At 46.9% G+C, this 15,883-nt stretch overlaps 4 protein-coding genes across 4 annotated transcripts; 3 read left to right on the top strand and 1 right to left on the bottom strand.

Annotated features, from left to right (window-relative positions):
* Nucleotides 1-775: 775 nt before the first annotated feature.
* BDV38DRAFT_278590 (uncharacterized protein) lies at nucleotides 776-2,278 on the top strand (the record flags this gene model as incomplete). Its single annotated transcript, XM_032058773.1, has 2 exons — nucleotides 776-950; nucleotides 1,014-2,278. The coding sequence occupies 2 exons, from the start codon at nucleotides 776-778 to the stop codon at nucleotides 2,276-2,278; spliced, it is 1,440 nt and encodes a 479-aa protein (XP_031917871.1).
* Nucleotides 2,279-4,504: 2,226 nt separating this feature from the next.
* BDV38DRAFT_278589 (uncharacterized protein) lies at nucleotides 4,505-6,400 on the bottom strand (the record flags this gene model as incomplete). The annotated part of the gene is made up of 3 exons (XM_032058772.1): nucleotides 4,505-4,954; nucleotides 5,325-6,263; nucleotides 6,329-6,400. The coding sequence occupies 3 exons, from the start codon at nucleotides 6,398-6,400 to the stop codon at nucleotides 4,505-4,507; spliced, it is 1,461 nt and encodes a 486-aa protein (XP_031917870.1).
* Nucleotides 6,401-9,728: 3,328 nt separating this feature from the next.
* Nucleotides 9,729-11,131, top strand: BDV38DRAFT_278588 (pectinesterase precursor; the record flags this gene model as incomplete). The annotated part of the gene is made up of 5 exons (XM_032058771.1): nucleotides 9,729-9,878; nucleotides 9,932-10,039; nucleotides 10,126-10,517; nucleotides 10,581-10,645; nucleotides 10,725-11,131. 5 exons carry the CDS (start codon nucleotides 9,729-9,731, stop codon nucleotides 11,129-11,131), a joined length of 1,122 nt encoding a protein of 373 aa, XP_031917869.1.
* A 1,368-nt stretch (nucleotides 11,132-12,499) lies between these two features.
* On the top strand, nucleotides 12,500-13,601 carry BDV38DRAFT_268101 (lytic polysaccharide monooxygenase auxiliary activity family 9 protein; the record flags this gene model as incomplete). The annotated part of the gene is made up of 2 exons (XM_032056705.1): nucleotides 12,500-12,823; nucleotides 12,918-13,601. The coding sequence occupies 2 exons, from the start codon at nucleotides 12,500-12,502 to the stop codon at nucleotides 13,599-13,601; spliced, it is 1,008 nt and encodes a 335-aa protein (XP_031917868.1).
* Nucleotides 13,602-15,883: the final 2,282 nt, after the last annotated feature.

Here is a 15,883-nt window from a genome sequence, read left to right as displayed (position 1 = left end):
CCCGGGTACATGTACCCGGATACGGTACACCCATTGCAGCATGGTCACGCAAAGTCAACTTTTTTCCCCTTTCCATGTCTTCCGATTTACTATTTTCCGACCTAGTACCAGTAAACTGGGTCACCCCCTGATGGAAAGTCGGGTCGGCAATTCCTAGCTAGCTATACAAAGTTGCCACCCGACGAGATACGTGCTTTACATGGACGACGACAGCACTTGCACGAGAGCATAATGCACTGAGAAGCTTATCTACCGGCTAAAGAACATAAAAGAGCAGCATATATTCAATCCACTTATTACTCAATTTATTCCCCACGTGGAATAGTTATTCCTTCGCACTTAACACGTCTTTCCCCTAGCCACGTATTTCCCATGTGAAGACACCTCGCCCTATACCCATGGTCTGTATACCGTATACCTACGATTAAACCTTATTACACTTCAGAAAAAGTGGGATCGATCAGCCTTTGGTGGACTCTGCCGGAAATCTGGACATACAGACCGTCGGATAGGGCGTATGTACTACATAGCCGACTCGGGAGCATGTACCCGAGTGTGGAGATCTGAGCTTCCAAATTACTGAGAATGAATAATTGCTGTCTCTTAGCCGAGAAGGAAAAAAAAAGAAGAAGATGGGGAAATAAAAGGGCCAGGAGTGACAGGTGCCAAATCAAAAGGCCGCCTGGAGGTTCACATTCTCCCTTGCTAGAGTGAGATATACGTTGTTCGCCCGATCTTTTCCTGTCCTGGAACTATTAGAACGATTAGTTAAAACATGTCGCCCACCTCCCGCAGCTGTCCATTGTGGAACAGATGTTCAGCGCCCAATATACTGATTGAATTTGGTAACCCCAGGCCAAGATATATGACAGGTGAACGGATTGACGGAAAAGTGACAATTACTGTGGATGCTGAAACCAAGTTCAGTGAGGTCAATATCAGCCTAGAAGGTCCACCGTCCTGTTCACTATTAGATTCCATTGCCAGACTATACTGACGTTGAGTGTTTTTAGGCTCATCGCGGGTGAACTTGTTGCAACCCATAACCACTCAGCGGGAAACCGGTGCCTCTCATACATTTCTAACCCTCGATCAACCTATTGACGAAGTAAACTACCCGGCTTCGCGTGTTTTCAGACCAGGAAAAGCCTACCAATTTCCGTATACATTCGTTGTTCCAAATCGGTTACCTTTGAAATCGTGCAGCCATAGAACAGCCGACACGATTATTACACAGGCACACACAGAAGTCCCTCCCACTCTGCATCTGAGGAACTTGTCCCAAAACCTATGCGAGATTTGCTACCTCATCCGTGTTACCGTGTGTGGACAAATTACAAACAACAATGAAAAGCGGGAGATACTAGCTGATTGTGCGAAACCCTTTCATCTTGTTCCTGTCCATGAGGGAGGGCTTTTCTTCAGCAGTCCTGAGAAGCCCAACATGGATAGGTCTAGTATTGTGCGGGAAGTCAAAAGCCAATGGAAAAGACAGGCGCTGGGTCAACTTAAAGCCGTGGCATCTACATTACAGCCAATCCAGGTTCCCTCACCAGGTCTACCAACCAATACAGTGGACATCCATGTCGCGTTGCAGCTTCGCTTCGATCCTGTCAGAGACACCCCGCCCCCAAGACTTGCGAAAATACACCCTACTCTCAAACAGTCGACTCTTTTCAGTACAAAGCCGCAGAATGACTATCCATGTTTCAATAATATGATTGCTGACCAAATGTCGCGAGGGGCACACGTTCATATCAGCTCCCTTCCTTCACAGACCATCTCATCCATCAGGTGGGCCAAGCATATGTTACCGCATTATTCGGGTTCTTCCGGCTTGGACAAGTCTTCTCAAGCCAGCTCTATTACGGAACCTGGACACTCTTCCACCTCCGGTGCTGGCTATTATTACACAGCATCGGTTATGATCCCAGTCAGCCTACCCAGCAACAGCGATCTTGCGCCCACATTTCATTCCTGCCTTATCTCGCGTACCTACGCTCTCGAGCTCCGTCTTTCGTACCGCATGCTTAATGCACCCGTCTTGCAACAAATGCCCACGTTAGAGGTACCTGTTAAGGTTATTACATGGGGGGTCCAAAAGTCTGACTACACTAGCGCGTTCCGCCGACGCGTAGACTTGGCTTGGTTCCCCGAAAAGCCCACCCCGAACCCGCCCGGAACCCAGCAATTCCGGGTGAGAGTTTTAGATTTGGTGCCTGAACCCAGCCCGATGCCAACTCTAATAGTACCTAGATTCAGGGGCCAGGGTATTTAAAATTAATTGTAGATCTACGTCTAGCAATACAGCCCATTACACGTATAATATAGAGCCATTTTCTAGTAATTCTTATTGCTAAAAGGGAGATTTATTGAAATATAGAAAATACATAAACTTTCTAATATTTGTACTAGTTTCTTAGATATAAGCAGAGAAATGACTACGGAATACTTAGGGTTATCATGGGAATTCGGCTGGCAGAAATCGATAAGAACCCGTTGTCGCGGGGTGGCCGTTATAGGCCTCCGTACCCGAGTGGAACCAAGTCTTCAATATACAAAAGGAGTACAGATAGTAATAGTTTCCAATTATTGCCCGATCTGCTTGATAGGGGCGGAGCAGTGTCCGCATAGCCATAGAGTATGATAGATAGGCTGGGACAGTGAATGGATATATCAGAATCATAGTTAGGGCGAACGAAATACTGCATACGGCGTAATCTAGTGCAGCCACGCTTCCCAGGAAGCAAAATAATAGGCGGTAGAGGGTGGTTTTCCAAACTTTCGCAATGATGCTGGAAGTTGAACCAGTTTGTACTCCTATGTGCGACAGTATATGTACTCAAGCCACCCCCGTACTTGATAAAATGTGCACTTAATCTTTCATAACATTTGCAAATTGTCTACACATCCTAGGAATCGCGTACCTCTAATGTTATACTTACGTCACGTAGCCAGAATTGTTCTCTAGGTGACCGATGAACCCTGCGAACTCCAATGTTGCAAGGGATTTCTGGCAAAAGAGCAACTGGATGCTTGCCAGAAATCAGACGTTTCTTGCTCAACCGAGCCAATAGCTCTCCTCAGATGTTTTGTTGAAGAATCAACCTCGTCCCGCGGGTGATCACGCCTGTTAATACTATAGTGACCTCGTACATCTGGGTATTGTCCTGGAACTGGCCCGCAGCGTGGTTGTAGTACAGTTAGTTATTCTGTCAAGAGGGATATGTACTCTTCCACGCTCGGGTTATCTCTCATCCCTAATTTCCAATTTTACACTATTACTGGCTGACCTTAAGAACAAGCTCCCTGTAACACCCGGTGCTGAAGTTCAAGAAATTCAAGCCACTTGGATTTCCTCTCTTCGATTATTCATTGCCCTTGAGCTAATAAATCTGAGAAATCCGACTGGGGCTATGGACGAAGGAAGAATAGCCGATGCTGCGGTGTGTGGCGGGGCTGAAGATGGCTATATTCCCCAACTTGGATAATTTATCCCTCATCTTTTTTGTAGCCAGCGGAACGTTATAACGAGAGCAGAATTATTTGATGTGCAGCAGCGGCTTCCATGTATGGCGTTTAGTCCGCATTGACCCAACAATCGGCTTCTGAGAAGAGTTGGGAAGTCCATTGCGTTCCGATTGGGCTGCGCTACTCCTATATATCTGGCAGTGTCTGCGCACAAAACCCCACAAGCCGCGTGGGACGTGGTCGATTGGCGCAAGGCGCTGTACTGTGGCTGTGGCCCAAAAGCACATGCACCTTGCGGCTCCTTGCTGTCGTCCTACCTTGAAATTGTTAAGCGAAGCAGGATCTGGCTATGTCGGAGAACTTACTGTTAGAGCTGATCGACACAACTTCATCCTAATGGTGGGTTTAAGCAACCTACCGCCTGAGATACTCGCGCTTATTGTTCAGACTCTGCCTTCTACAGCATTCTATCCACCTCTATCTTGCTCTAAACATTCTCCCGGCATCCCCTCCTTTCTCTACGTTTCATCCAAACGGAATTGCAATCAAGCAGATTTTGGAAAATATTCAGTCGGCCGTGAATATGATTGACCGAGATCGTACCATTGAGCTGTGTGTCAAAGTTGTACTTATTGATAATTTCGACAATGATAACAATAATCCAATCCTACGACACCGTTGGTTCTTCGGTTACTCTTTCAAGCGCCAAACGTACAACAAATAGCAATGCCTGGACTGCCAAATGTTCTGCTTAGCAGAAGAGATCCATCTTCATCAGGCGATCTTCTTCTCCGACACCCACTCGAATTTTGCTGCCTGAATCGCCGGTCTGAGATATGGAACATCTATCTATCTGACGCGGGAGCCCACCAAGGCTGCTAACCGATGTCCTCAACGCCGCCTTGTGAAAAGGGAGCGGCGGTATGCGCGGATAGCTGTCAGTAAAAGGCTAACAAGGACAGGACAAGCTCAGAATGGATGAAGAATATCATGACGAGAGGTCGCCTTTGTGGGGGTAACCCGTAAGCTCCATCTACCTTTCGGTTTCCGCCGAAGTGGCAATTTCTTCGAAGACATTCACGTCTACGTAGACCTTAATGGATTCTGTCTTTCTGCGGCTCGTATCCACAAGATTCGACGTCATTGCAGGCTTAGTTCCATGATTCGGCTCGTCCGATATTCCAAGCCCTGGGTTGGTCGTGTCGCGGTGCGCAGTCGCCGCCACATGTTCCGCAAGCTTCTGACGGAGATAGACTTGCTGGTTTGTAGCCTGCTCTAACTTGCTGGCCCAACCTTTCATGGACACGTCAAGATCTGCTATAGCTTTCGTTCGGATCAACACGTTTTTCCTGCACTCAGCACCGTCCGTGCTTTCGGACCCGAGGAACCGAGTTGTACGTTCCTGCAGACCACGAAGCTCGAATTCGAGCGAATCGTAAATACGGCGGATATGTCTGCAGCGCTCCTCAAGTACCTGAAGTTCCTTCATGACGTTAGCTGGTGGGGATTAACATACAACACCGCGGGTCCTAGCCTCATACCAGAGAAAGTGCCCTGCCTTCACCGCAGTTCGGTACTTTGAATTCTTCAGCCGGATTCTTAGAGTAGGGATGCAAACATTCTATCTCCCTTGGCAGAAAAGGTGATCTAGCACCTGATGGAGCAACTGCGAAAGGGAGCATGAAGGATGCTCGGCGTTCTGCTGATGAATATCCCTGGTTTGGATTCTTACTAGTTGTGCCATTCGTCCCTGCTGATCTGCCCCGTTGTATGACGGCTGTGTCCGATTGATATCTTACATGTATGCCACGGATTGGTTGCAGTGTCCCAGACATTGTACACGCAGATCTTACCTCCGCTGATGCATCTTCAGCTGTGGTATGGCGTTGCCCTACGCAATTGCTTGGTGAGTTGTGTACAATTGGGGATCGTCGGCCCAGCAGAGTTCCTCCACTGTGGGCCGTATATGGGCCTTTGTATTGATATACAGCTTGGCTCCTGTATGGAGGCTTTGTACCGAGCGGGTCGGATGCGAAGTACCTTCCGTGATTCGAAGTTGGGGGATCTCTCCATGGTGAGACGAACGTACATTGTTCTTGATGGAGCTTTAGAGAGCGATTCATCGTTCGTGGTGACTTTGGGGGCACTGGAGGAGGACTTGTTGTTTCAGGCTGCGCGCTGACGGCAAATAATTCAGCTGGGTGCATTGCGCCCTCTGTATCTGTCTTTGTAGCTTTGGGAAGTGCGTCTTGACATTTGCTAGTCGGGGGTGAACGCTGCAGCGACGCAACTCCTGTCTGTGAGGGAGGAATAAGGGGCCCAGAAACTGGGTGAAGTATGGCATGGTTGACAGGGTTGGTTGGCGATTTAGCGGTCGAAGTAATTTTTAATCTTTCAGTATGGGGAGAGGTCGCTGGAACTTTCGATGTAAAATATGAGCTTCGGCTTTCGACCACAAGACGAAGGCTCATGCACTTACGCGAGTCCATAGGATTTGGTGTGACGGTGTTGATGAACCTGGATTTGCCATCTGGGATACTAACGTTGCATCGCGATGTACCCAGGCGATCATCGTGTTCAGAAACAATCGTGGCTCTGTCGGAATGTTTGGTACTAATCTCTGACAGGCAAGGGCTTGCTTGACTGGCTGCCAGTTCGCGGGCACGGAGTTTTCCTGTGGTGCCAAAAGGGGCGTATTGCTTGACTCTTGGCCACAATTGAAATCTCAATCGTCTAGCAGGACTTTGCCGATCCGTGCCCTCATTACCATCCGTAATCTTGGACGAGGTTTGCTGGGACGTGTTATTGCGGAGCAGTTCCCTAGTAATATATTGGATGCTTGGTGCTTGTAACTCACCACAACGTCAGGCTGTGTGCGGAGGGTATCATTCCCGCCGGTTGGGACACTGTTGTAATGCGAATTCTGCATGATGCGTACTATCAGGGAAATAAGTAACGCCTCAGTTCCAACCCAGCGCTGATGGCCACAGTTTGCCGCTAATGCTTCGTGAGGTTGTGGACGCCTGTCCAACTACCTATATAGTGCCCTCAGCACTACCCCTGGAATGCGCTGGCAGTGACAAAGTACTCTTAAATATGTTCTACAAACCCTCAAGACCTTAGTTCAGCCTAACAGTAAATCTATGCTAGCTCAAGTCATGACCGAGTGTTCAGGGCGCTTGGTTACTACGACAAACTAGTACGGTACGACACCTATTCATGCAAATAGAGTTCGTTCGGTCTGTACTAAAATCGAGCTTTCGTCACCTTCGACAGAATATCTGTTCTATGAATCTAAAGAGTAAATCAAGTGGTAGGTTAATTCCACACAGAGCATGTCCGGGACGTGCGCCTCAGTAGAGAACTAGAGTTCATGCCTGGCAACCGAAGCCAAAACAGAGCCAATGACTAACTACCATTGTTAAGCGAGGTACAAGTATGTCTCAGTTCGGTGGAGTCTCCTACGGTGTTCGGGTTATCAGAGGATGCGGATGACACGAGATATCTTTCTATTATGGCAAGATCTTCTGTCAATCAAGGTTTCCCTACAACCAGAGTGGGCCTGTCTCTTTCTTGTCTATGGTTGTTTGCTTCTGTCAACCTCGTAACTAGTCTTTGTATACTTAGCCCCTCTGGACGTCGCGCAACTGAGCGTCTGGGAGATACTTAATATACCGCTTTAGAAGTTCTTTACAGCGTGGCTGCTAGAGGACCGGAAGGAGAGAGGCTGGGAATCTCCGTACAGTCTTATATTCTGTGCGTGGGTCTACTGTGTGCCCGACGTTTTGAACCCCCGTTCCGTCGGCAGTAATGTCCACTCTAACTTGGTGTACTGTACGATTAGGCTGTAATTGACTGACCAATGTAAAATAAACAATGCAGCTCTTAACTCATGCTGTGTACTAGTCTGATGCTCTGAAAGCATATGGAACGATGAAGTGGATTATTTAAGCGCATTCGGGAAAAGAACATCTATCCGTCTCAATAATCCTAGGGAAGTGGAGGGCGTTGACACACTGTAAGAGCCCATAATCGGCTCACAAGGGAAATAGAGAAGACGAAAAAGATTACAAATGCTCTCTAGGGACACGCCATTTCTATGATCTGGACTTGCTATGTATGGGTCAACATTTGCAAGTGGACTTTAGAGGGAATATTGTGGTGACCAGAGAGCTCCAGCCTTGTAATCTGCTGTTACACCAAAGACTTTGTCTAGCACTAATTACACGAAGCTTACTCCGTAAGCAATGACAGAGAACTGACCAGCAGTTCAAGCAAACCCCTATAAACCTCATGGGCAGTGCTAGGCTACAGACTCGGTCCAAGCGGGATGGACTCTCTCTGGGCCCACGATAACAAAAGCTTGCTAGTCCATCTTAAGCCGAGCGGGAAGGCAATTGTAGATCGGCTATTGCGGCGCATTGAAGCTAACAATCATAGCCCACGCAAGTGCAGTACAGAACCATATTCTAAAGTTCTTGGTAATCATTGACTCTGGATTCAGAGTTCCACGAACACGATATCCTTGAAAGGCTTCTGTAGATTGCATGTTTGTAGGCGAATATGTCAGTCTGAAACAAGATGCCTCTAGCCTGCGTAGTCCGGAGGACTTTCTGGATGTGGCGACTCAACCTCACCTAACAAGCGTTGTGCCAGTGTGCTTTGTAGCACAGCAGGAGCAGATCTTTCCACCCTAGTCAATAGATAGTGGACGTCAGGGTCCTACTTTCCCCACCAATGATCCCCAGCTTGAAACGGCCATGGTTTTAGATTAAGCCTACATGTCAGAGTGGATCTAAGGTATGGAGATCCATTGTGTTAGCTAATGGTGAGTATGTTGGGATTGTATCCCAACGAAAGATTGGACAGAGTCATGTTCCATATTTCGGACACCGTAGCCAACTGGACACCCTTCGTCGTCTACATAAAATAGCACTCTTCGAGGCTTTGATATCTCAAAAGCCAAGCATCTACAAGGGTGCAAGTGTAAGTATCAGCTACAGTATTGTTCCATGGAGTTATATCTATATGCTACGGCCTCGTAGCATGTGTGTATACACCGGTAACATAAACTACATCTGTATTTTTGGCCGTCTAGACATTAAGAGGTGTAGTAGTTTTAAACAATACGAAAGAGCAGAGCGGACCGCTGATCGGGAGAGTTCAGAGCAATGGTGCTCGGCATACAGAGAGACGAATCATATAACTTACTGTCAGCAATATTACCTAAATACTTTACCCACATTATAGCTTATAGGCGTCTCTGACTCGTTGGAAATAAGGTTCAGTTCCACAGCCCGCTAGACCAGGTACGGATTCTTTATTTTAGTCTAGTTAGCTAAACCAAATTCGCTGACGCGTTAGAGTAACTTAACAGCCACAAGCACTGCCCATTACGTACATAATGGCCATGATTCCACAATAACCGGCCGTTTGACTTCCAGAAGCCGCTCTTCGTCCGCTTAAAGTTCCAAGTTCTTGTGAAGATCGACTGTTTCGGTGCTAGGGCCCCAACCCTATCCGCTGGAAAGGCTCACATATGCATGGGAAGCAACTGTTACTTACTGGATAGCGATTTGTTCGTTCCTGCCGTTGGTCCCAAGGGACCTAGTGCAAAAGGATCTGTGTAATTAGTGCCAACTGTAGTGGAGCCATCCCCTTAGAACCGGGCCGATTGCCTCGGACGATGTTACCTTCCAGCCGCGGCTCCTTCTATCGAAGGGGTTCAAGATTAAAGCCCAACACGAACGGCTAGTGGAGAGAGAATGTCAAGTTCGCCTCCCTAATTCAGGGGCTTGGACGATTTTGATGGGGCAATACAACACGAGCCTGAGGGGAAAACACGAGGGATCCCAGTGGAATTGGACCGCTATCCTAATGCGACTGCATTACTGGTGCTCGTGTCGCCTTCGGTAGTTTAATTTATGGATCAGCAAACCCATCCATGGGTAGACGGGTAGACCTCACTCAAGAAAAATTCACGGCCTTGCTTCGATGGTACTCAACTCCACAGCCCAATCGCAGATTTCGAAGTTCCCCCTCTTGACCTTATCCTCTCAAAGCTTTGTTCTTTGTGGGAGACTTGCTCCTCTCCATCGTTCTGTCTTGAAGAATTGGGAAGATGAGACCTTGACAGCACCCGAAATAGCAACCAGCGAGTCAGGAAGTGCTCGCAGCACTTTTTTTGATATATTGGGTTGCGGCGCGAACAGAAGTACAAAACCAGGGCAACGACTCATCTTCAAATGAGTTCTTCAATGCCTCTCGTAGGCACCAGTTTGGCTATCTTCGTCGTGTCTGCTGTGATGATGACTCTCTCCACTGTGACCGTCCTGCTGAGGACCTTCGTGCGACTGTATGTCCTCAGGGCCTTTGGCTGGGATGACGTTCTTATCCTGGCCGCTCTAGTGGGTTATCCATGGGATAATTTAGCAAAGATCTTCTACTCATGATTCTGTAGGCTTTATTTGTGATATTGAGCGTCTGCTGTTTCATCGGGACAATGAATGGGGTCGGCCGCTCAAGGGCAGATTTCACCAACATGGAAGTCTATAGAAAGGCCTTGCTAGTAAGTGCTGATTCTTTGAAAGAGAATCTCCAGTTTACCTCACCTCTCGGATATCGCGGTCGCTAAGCAGGATTGTGGCTTCGCAGTACTGGTGGCTCAGTCAGATCTTCTACGTATGGGCGTCTGCCCTGACCAAGGTATCTATTGCTATCTCCCTCCTTCGATTAACAGTTTCAAAGATTCATTGTGTGGTTCTTTGGAGCAATATCGGTCTTACCGTTGCTATCGGTCTCATGTTTTGGCTTGTCTTGCTCCTGGGCTGCGATCCAATATCCTACTTCTGGGATTTTGCGGATCCCATGAAATCAGGGACCTGCATGTCTGAGAAGATGCTAGTAAAAATCGCATATGTTTACAGTTGTCTGACAATCGTGTGTGATTTGACGCTTGGAATTCTGCCTTACTTCCTCGTCTGGAAGCTTCAGATGAATAACAGGACAAAGTTTGCAGTTGGAGGAATTCTCAGCATGGGCGCCATGTAAGCGATCTTGTCCATACTTCTTGGTTGTCAAAGTGGATGCGGCTAATGGTTTCGTGCTAGTGCAAGCGTCGCCGTCATAATTCGACTTCCATTCCTTCATTTCTATGCCGACGCTAATTTCCTACGTAAGTCTCTGGAAGCAAACAGCCGGGCGCGCCTATGGTGGCCACCTTCAAATATAAATTGTAATTAACATGGCTCAAGGTTCCACCTACCAGATCGCCATCTGGTCCGTCGTGGAAACTGGCCTCGGAATCACAGCAAGCAGCCTCATAACTCTTCGTCCCCTCTTCCGCTGGCTTCTGGATGAAAGCCTATCGCACGTTCGGCATGAGCGGAGCTCCGGACGAGGCTCTGGCCAATACCCACTCTCCAGCCTGAGAAGTCATGGCTTGAAGAACTCGCACGATCCGAACTTCTGGCTCCCCGATTGTAGGTCCGAACATGACAGCAATGTGACCAATACCGTATTGTCTTCCCTGCCTCAGGACTCTATCGATTACAGCAGCAGCCAGGAGGCTTTGAATCGTCAAATGTGCCCTGCCACTTCAAAAAGTCATATCACTATTCAAAGGACTCTAGTACAAACTGTATCAGAGCGACAGAAATAGGCCGAATTTGACGCATAGAGCTATCAGGCCCGCATTCGCTGTTCACCGAATATCCCCCTTTGATACTACGTCTGTAGAGTATGTATGCTGCGCCGCTCGGCCAATCCGAAGTCAAGTCGGGTTCTCTGAGGGACAAGAGCGTAGATATATATCTCCGGAGAGTTGATGGAGAGGCCCCTGCAACGCCTGCTGAAGCATCCACAGTTACTATGGGAGGCGCCCGGTCTTGGCGCCCGGTCTTGCGTTAACAATGTTCGAGTCAGCTTTCTGATAGTATAAGCCGGAGGGTCCTTAAGATGAAATGTGAAGTTTCGGCTTATCGGCTGAGCGTGCTAGTTAACTCTCATGACTTCAATTCTCTTGTTTTTTTGGTAGTTAACAGCTTGCTAATACCCTTACTGGGTGTAATCATGGCTCTGAGATCACGTAGATTGTGGCAGAGACGATAAAATGTTGGTAGGGGCTTCCATCTAGCTGGGTTCTTCCAGGCCGCTAAGCGGGCCCACAACGCCTACTAAGTGAGAAATAGCTAGCCTAAAGAAGATGAGGATGTAATCAAGAATCAAGGAGAAATGGGGCACCTTTCCACTATCGAAAAAGGATTTACTCCTCTTGGCTTTAACATCAGCCATGCTCAGACAGTGGGCCATGCTCAGCTTCTATGAGGAACCGGTACCCTGCAAATTTCTTCGAAATACGAGATATGGTCCCAACATGAAACAATGAATCATTGGATCATCGAATTCATTCTACTAAATAGACTGTTGGTGTCGAGCTTGAGGTGACCTGAAACCATAGCCACTGCAACATCGCTAACGAGATTCTCCAAGAGGCCCGAGCTGAAAGCATTGCTGAAGTGCCATGACGACTGCATGTTCTGATGGCATAATGTTAAGAGCTGGAGTACCAACATATCCAATAGTGGATATCCCACAAATATATCAATATGAGGGTGAATTCGAACGCGCAGATACGCTACTAGCGGTCAGGAGAACAGAACAAGATGCTGTTTGGTGGAAGACATGAGAAGGAACTTGAGTGAAGACCGAAAACCCGGGCGCCTGACGTGTCAAAAAGCGCAGAATCATTGAGACATCTCAAATGGCATGGATCATCAGTCGGTGTTTCATATGCATTTGGAAGCGAATGTGCGGGTATCGCAGGCAAACCTGTTAAGCTAACGCTTCGCTTGTACTGCCTACGCGCAAAGGACCCCATTATCTTGGGCACATATAAAGTCTCTCTCTTTTCCCCTCAAGAATCAACTTTCTCTTCCTCATCCTGTACTTCTCATTCTCTCCTTCTCTCCTTCTTCTTATCAAATCGTTCGTTTTACTTCATTGACTGAAGTTCATTCTGTACTTAACAATGTCTCTCTCTAAGGTTGCATGGCTCATCTTAGGCACAGCTGGCCTGGCCGCAGCTCATGGACACATCGATCGTATCGATATTGATGGCAAGTCCTATGGTGGATTCCTGGTTGATCAATACCCTCGTGAACAAAACGTCCCTGATCTCATTGCCTGGTCAACTGCGGACACTCAGGATGCCTATATTCAAACCTTTGATTACAACCAGCCGAATATTATCTGCCACCAGGATGCCAAGCCTGGTGTCCTTGCTGGCGAGGTGGCTGCTGGTGGGAAGGTGACGATCCACTGGAGCAGATGGTTTGAAGATCACCGTGGTCCGGTAAGTTTCCAGAGCAGGAGCGGACGATGATGTGTCCAGAATCATGTTACAACGGAACTTGTTTGAATCCAATCAGAACGCTAATACAGAGTAGGTCATCAGCTATCTTGCGAACTGTAATGGGAGCTGCGCTTCTGTGAACAAGACCAGACTTGAGTTTTTCAAAATTGAAGAGGCCGGTCTTCTTGACAACAGCAAGTCCCCCGGAAAATGGGCCAGCGATAAGCTCATGGCTGCCAACAATACCTGGACAGTCAATATCCCTTCCGACATTGCAGCAGGCAATTATGTCCTTCGTCATGAGATCATTGCCTTGCACAATGCAATGAGCGACAATGGTGCGCAAGCTTACCCGCAATGTATCAACTTAAAGGTGACAGGCGGTGGCACTGCTACACCGAAAGGTATTCCTGCCACCCAGTTCTACACACCAACCGATCCCGGCATCCTAGTTGATATCTTCAACAACCTTGCCACTTATGTGATCCCAGGCCCAGCCCTCTACGAGGGTAGGGGCGCAACACCTACGACTACTCGTCCCCCCACCGGAGCGTCTTCTAGCGCCTTGTCTTACTCCCCAGCCTGGACGACCCCCGCTGCAGTGTTTCAGGGTTCCGGATATGTTCCCTACGAGAGTTCTTCTCGAATCACACCTACACCTGTAGCGAGTGACGTGGAACGGAACGGTCAAGCTTATTGGGGTTCCCAAGCCTGGAAGAGAAGGTCCTCTCGCTGGCCTTTCAGTGACAAGAAGCACGCTCGAGATATCTCTATCTGAGGACAATGTGTGTGTGAGGCGTTTGTCAGATAATGCGTTGAAAATATAGAATCTGGGTATCCTTTGGTGAAAGGTATCTTTCAGTTTCTAAAAAAAAAAAAAAAAAAAAAAAAAGAAAGAAAGACAAAAAGAAAATGGCAGCGAAATATGAATAAAATTTGGCTTCCACCAAGATTCCTCGGATATCTGATTCATGTAGGCCACGGTGGCGGTAGCGATCAAGTTAACTCAGCCATTAAAGGGTTCTGATAATCAATCACTATCAGAGAAAGATTTGTCGTTTCATCTGCATCCTCTGAGAGGTATATACGCAAAAACCTGCCCTGCACTGAAAGGAATGATAGTTACTGTCAAAATAAACCAAAGGATGATAATGCCTCGAGAACAGTGGAGCCAGGCATTAGAGTTGGCATAAATGTAACGATGACCAGCGCGGAAGAGAACGCCATATGGGTCCAGGATGGACGTCCGAGAAACCACCATGAGGCCCTTTACGTAGGAGACGTTAGGTATACCGGATATTGTAGTGATATGCTAAATTAACCCTGCTAAAACCTTGTTTCCTTCTAAGTTCATAGAGAAATTATTTGGCCTGAGCTAATAGGTCCTACTTCCTTCCAGGTACATATAGGTAACACGCGTCAGCTGTCTCAAAGCTTCCCCAGCCGCCTTGGTTAGTACAGAGAGTTTACCTATTCAACGACGGATGAAACGATGGCAGTACCTGCCAGTAATCGATAGCCTTCGGGGAACATGGGGTTCCAGGGTTTTGATCGGATTGCTAGTGCCATCAATAGGTTGGCTTGAATGGTTACCCTGGTGTATGAGAGGATGGAGACAGGCTTTACGGCCGGGTTACAGATCTAAAGGAACATCTGCGTTCCGCAGACAAACACTGCTGCAGAAATTATTGAATCTCAAAAAGTAAGACCAGGTATATGAATGCCTGTGCAATCTTCTAGCGGATCTGTGACGGGGCCGGGTACTGGAGTCGGGATACATTCTCAGGGTCACTCATATTCTGATAATATAGATTCATCTTGTGTGGTTTGTAAATTATCGAGCAGGCAAGTAGAAACTAATGTGTTTTGAATCGAAGTTTCATAAGACAAACGTGAGAATTTTCAACTCAGATCACAGCGCATATTACAATCAGATTGCTAGAGATTGAACTGACGCTGTTATGGGGACAAAACTGTCAAGCGTTGTGATGCGGCGTGCGAGCAGTCCTTCTTCCTCTGAACTACCCTGCTCCGAAGGTTTCCCACCCACCTAATAGAATGTGCTCTGGTATCCCGGAATACTACTGGGAATGTGATTTAAGAGCAGAGGTAGACGTCAATTCGAATGCAGTTGCGCTGCGTGTTCGCCCGCATCCACCAGATGTTGAGGAAACCGTTACCTAATTTACCTAAGGTTAGCAGAACTTTAAGATACGAGTTCAACTTTATCAGTGCTATTTAGCGTTTGCAAAATGATCTTCAGTTCTTGGCCCATTCTTACTTTTTTTTTTGGCGCACCACGGCACCTGTGAGGCTGTGACTAGTTACTATCAGACTATCTTTAAGATCTAGCTATTTTCAAATACTTGTAACTTAGCCAATTCTTCTAAATTATTAAATTTTTTTTAATAATATAGATTCCTCAACTTTTTAATATAGAATAATTTTATCAAAATTAGCTAATTTATAAATATTGAAAATAATAATTAATTTAAAAAGAGCTTTATAAGTTATAACTCAGTTAGTTTTTCTAAACTGTTACCATTTCTTTTAATATTATAGACCTTTTAGTTTATTTTTCTGTATATTTTTTTAATATTATAGTTTTTTTAGCTTATTCCCTTTTGTATCTTTAATATTAAAAGAATTTAATACAAACTGGTTGAGTTATTGTAAGGGCGCCTTCGGGGTACTGTGGTCAGGCTAACGCTACGCCGTCGGAGCTTAGTAGGCCAACGGACTTGAGGATACGTAGTACGGGGAAGATATATCGTGTTCAGAATACTAGGAGGATTTTATGTAAAATAGAACAGAACGAATCCCTTGAGGATCTGAATCCTCCGCGCGATTCAAATATATATAGTGCGTTGTGGACCGTCGGCGCCTCGCTTGGGGCGGGTGTTGTTGCCTGAGGCGGCGAGCTGTACAGTTATAAAAATCATTAAAAATAACTAAGTTTTAAAGATGTCTGATAGTCTGATAGCAACTAGTCACGGGTGCCGCGGTGCGCAAAAGAAAAGTAAAAATGTGCCAAGAACTGAAGATCATTTGGCAGACGCT

The sequence above is a fragment of the Aspergillus pseudotamarii genome (genome assembly GCF_009193445.1).
Source record: "Aspergillus pseudotamarii strain CBS 117625 unplaced genomic scaffold BDV38scaffold_6, whole genome shotgun sequence".
NCBI lineage: Eukaryota > Fungi > Ascomycota > Eurotiomycetes > Eurotiales > Aspergillaceae > Aspergillus > Aspergillus pseudotamarii.
The sequence above is the reverse complement of the archived record's forward strand: the minus strand, read 5'-3'. Positions and strand labels throughout refer to the sequence as shown.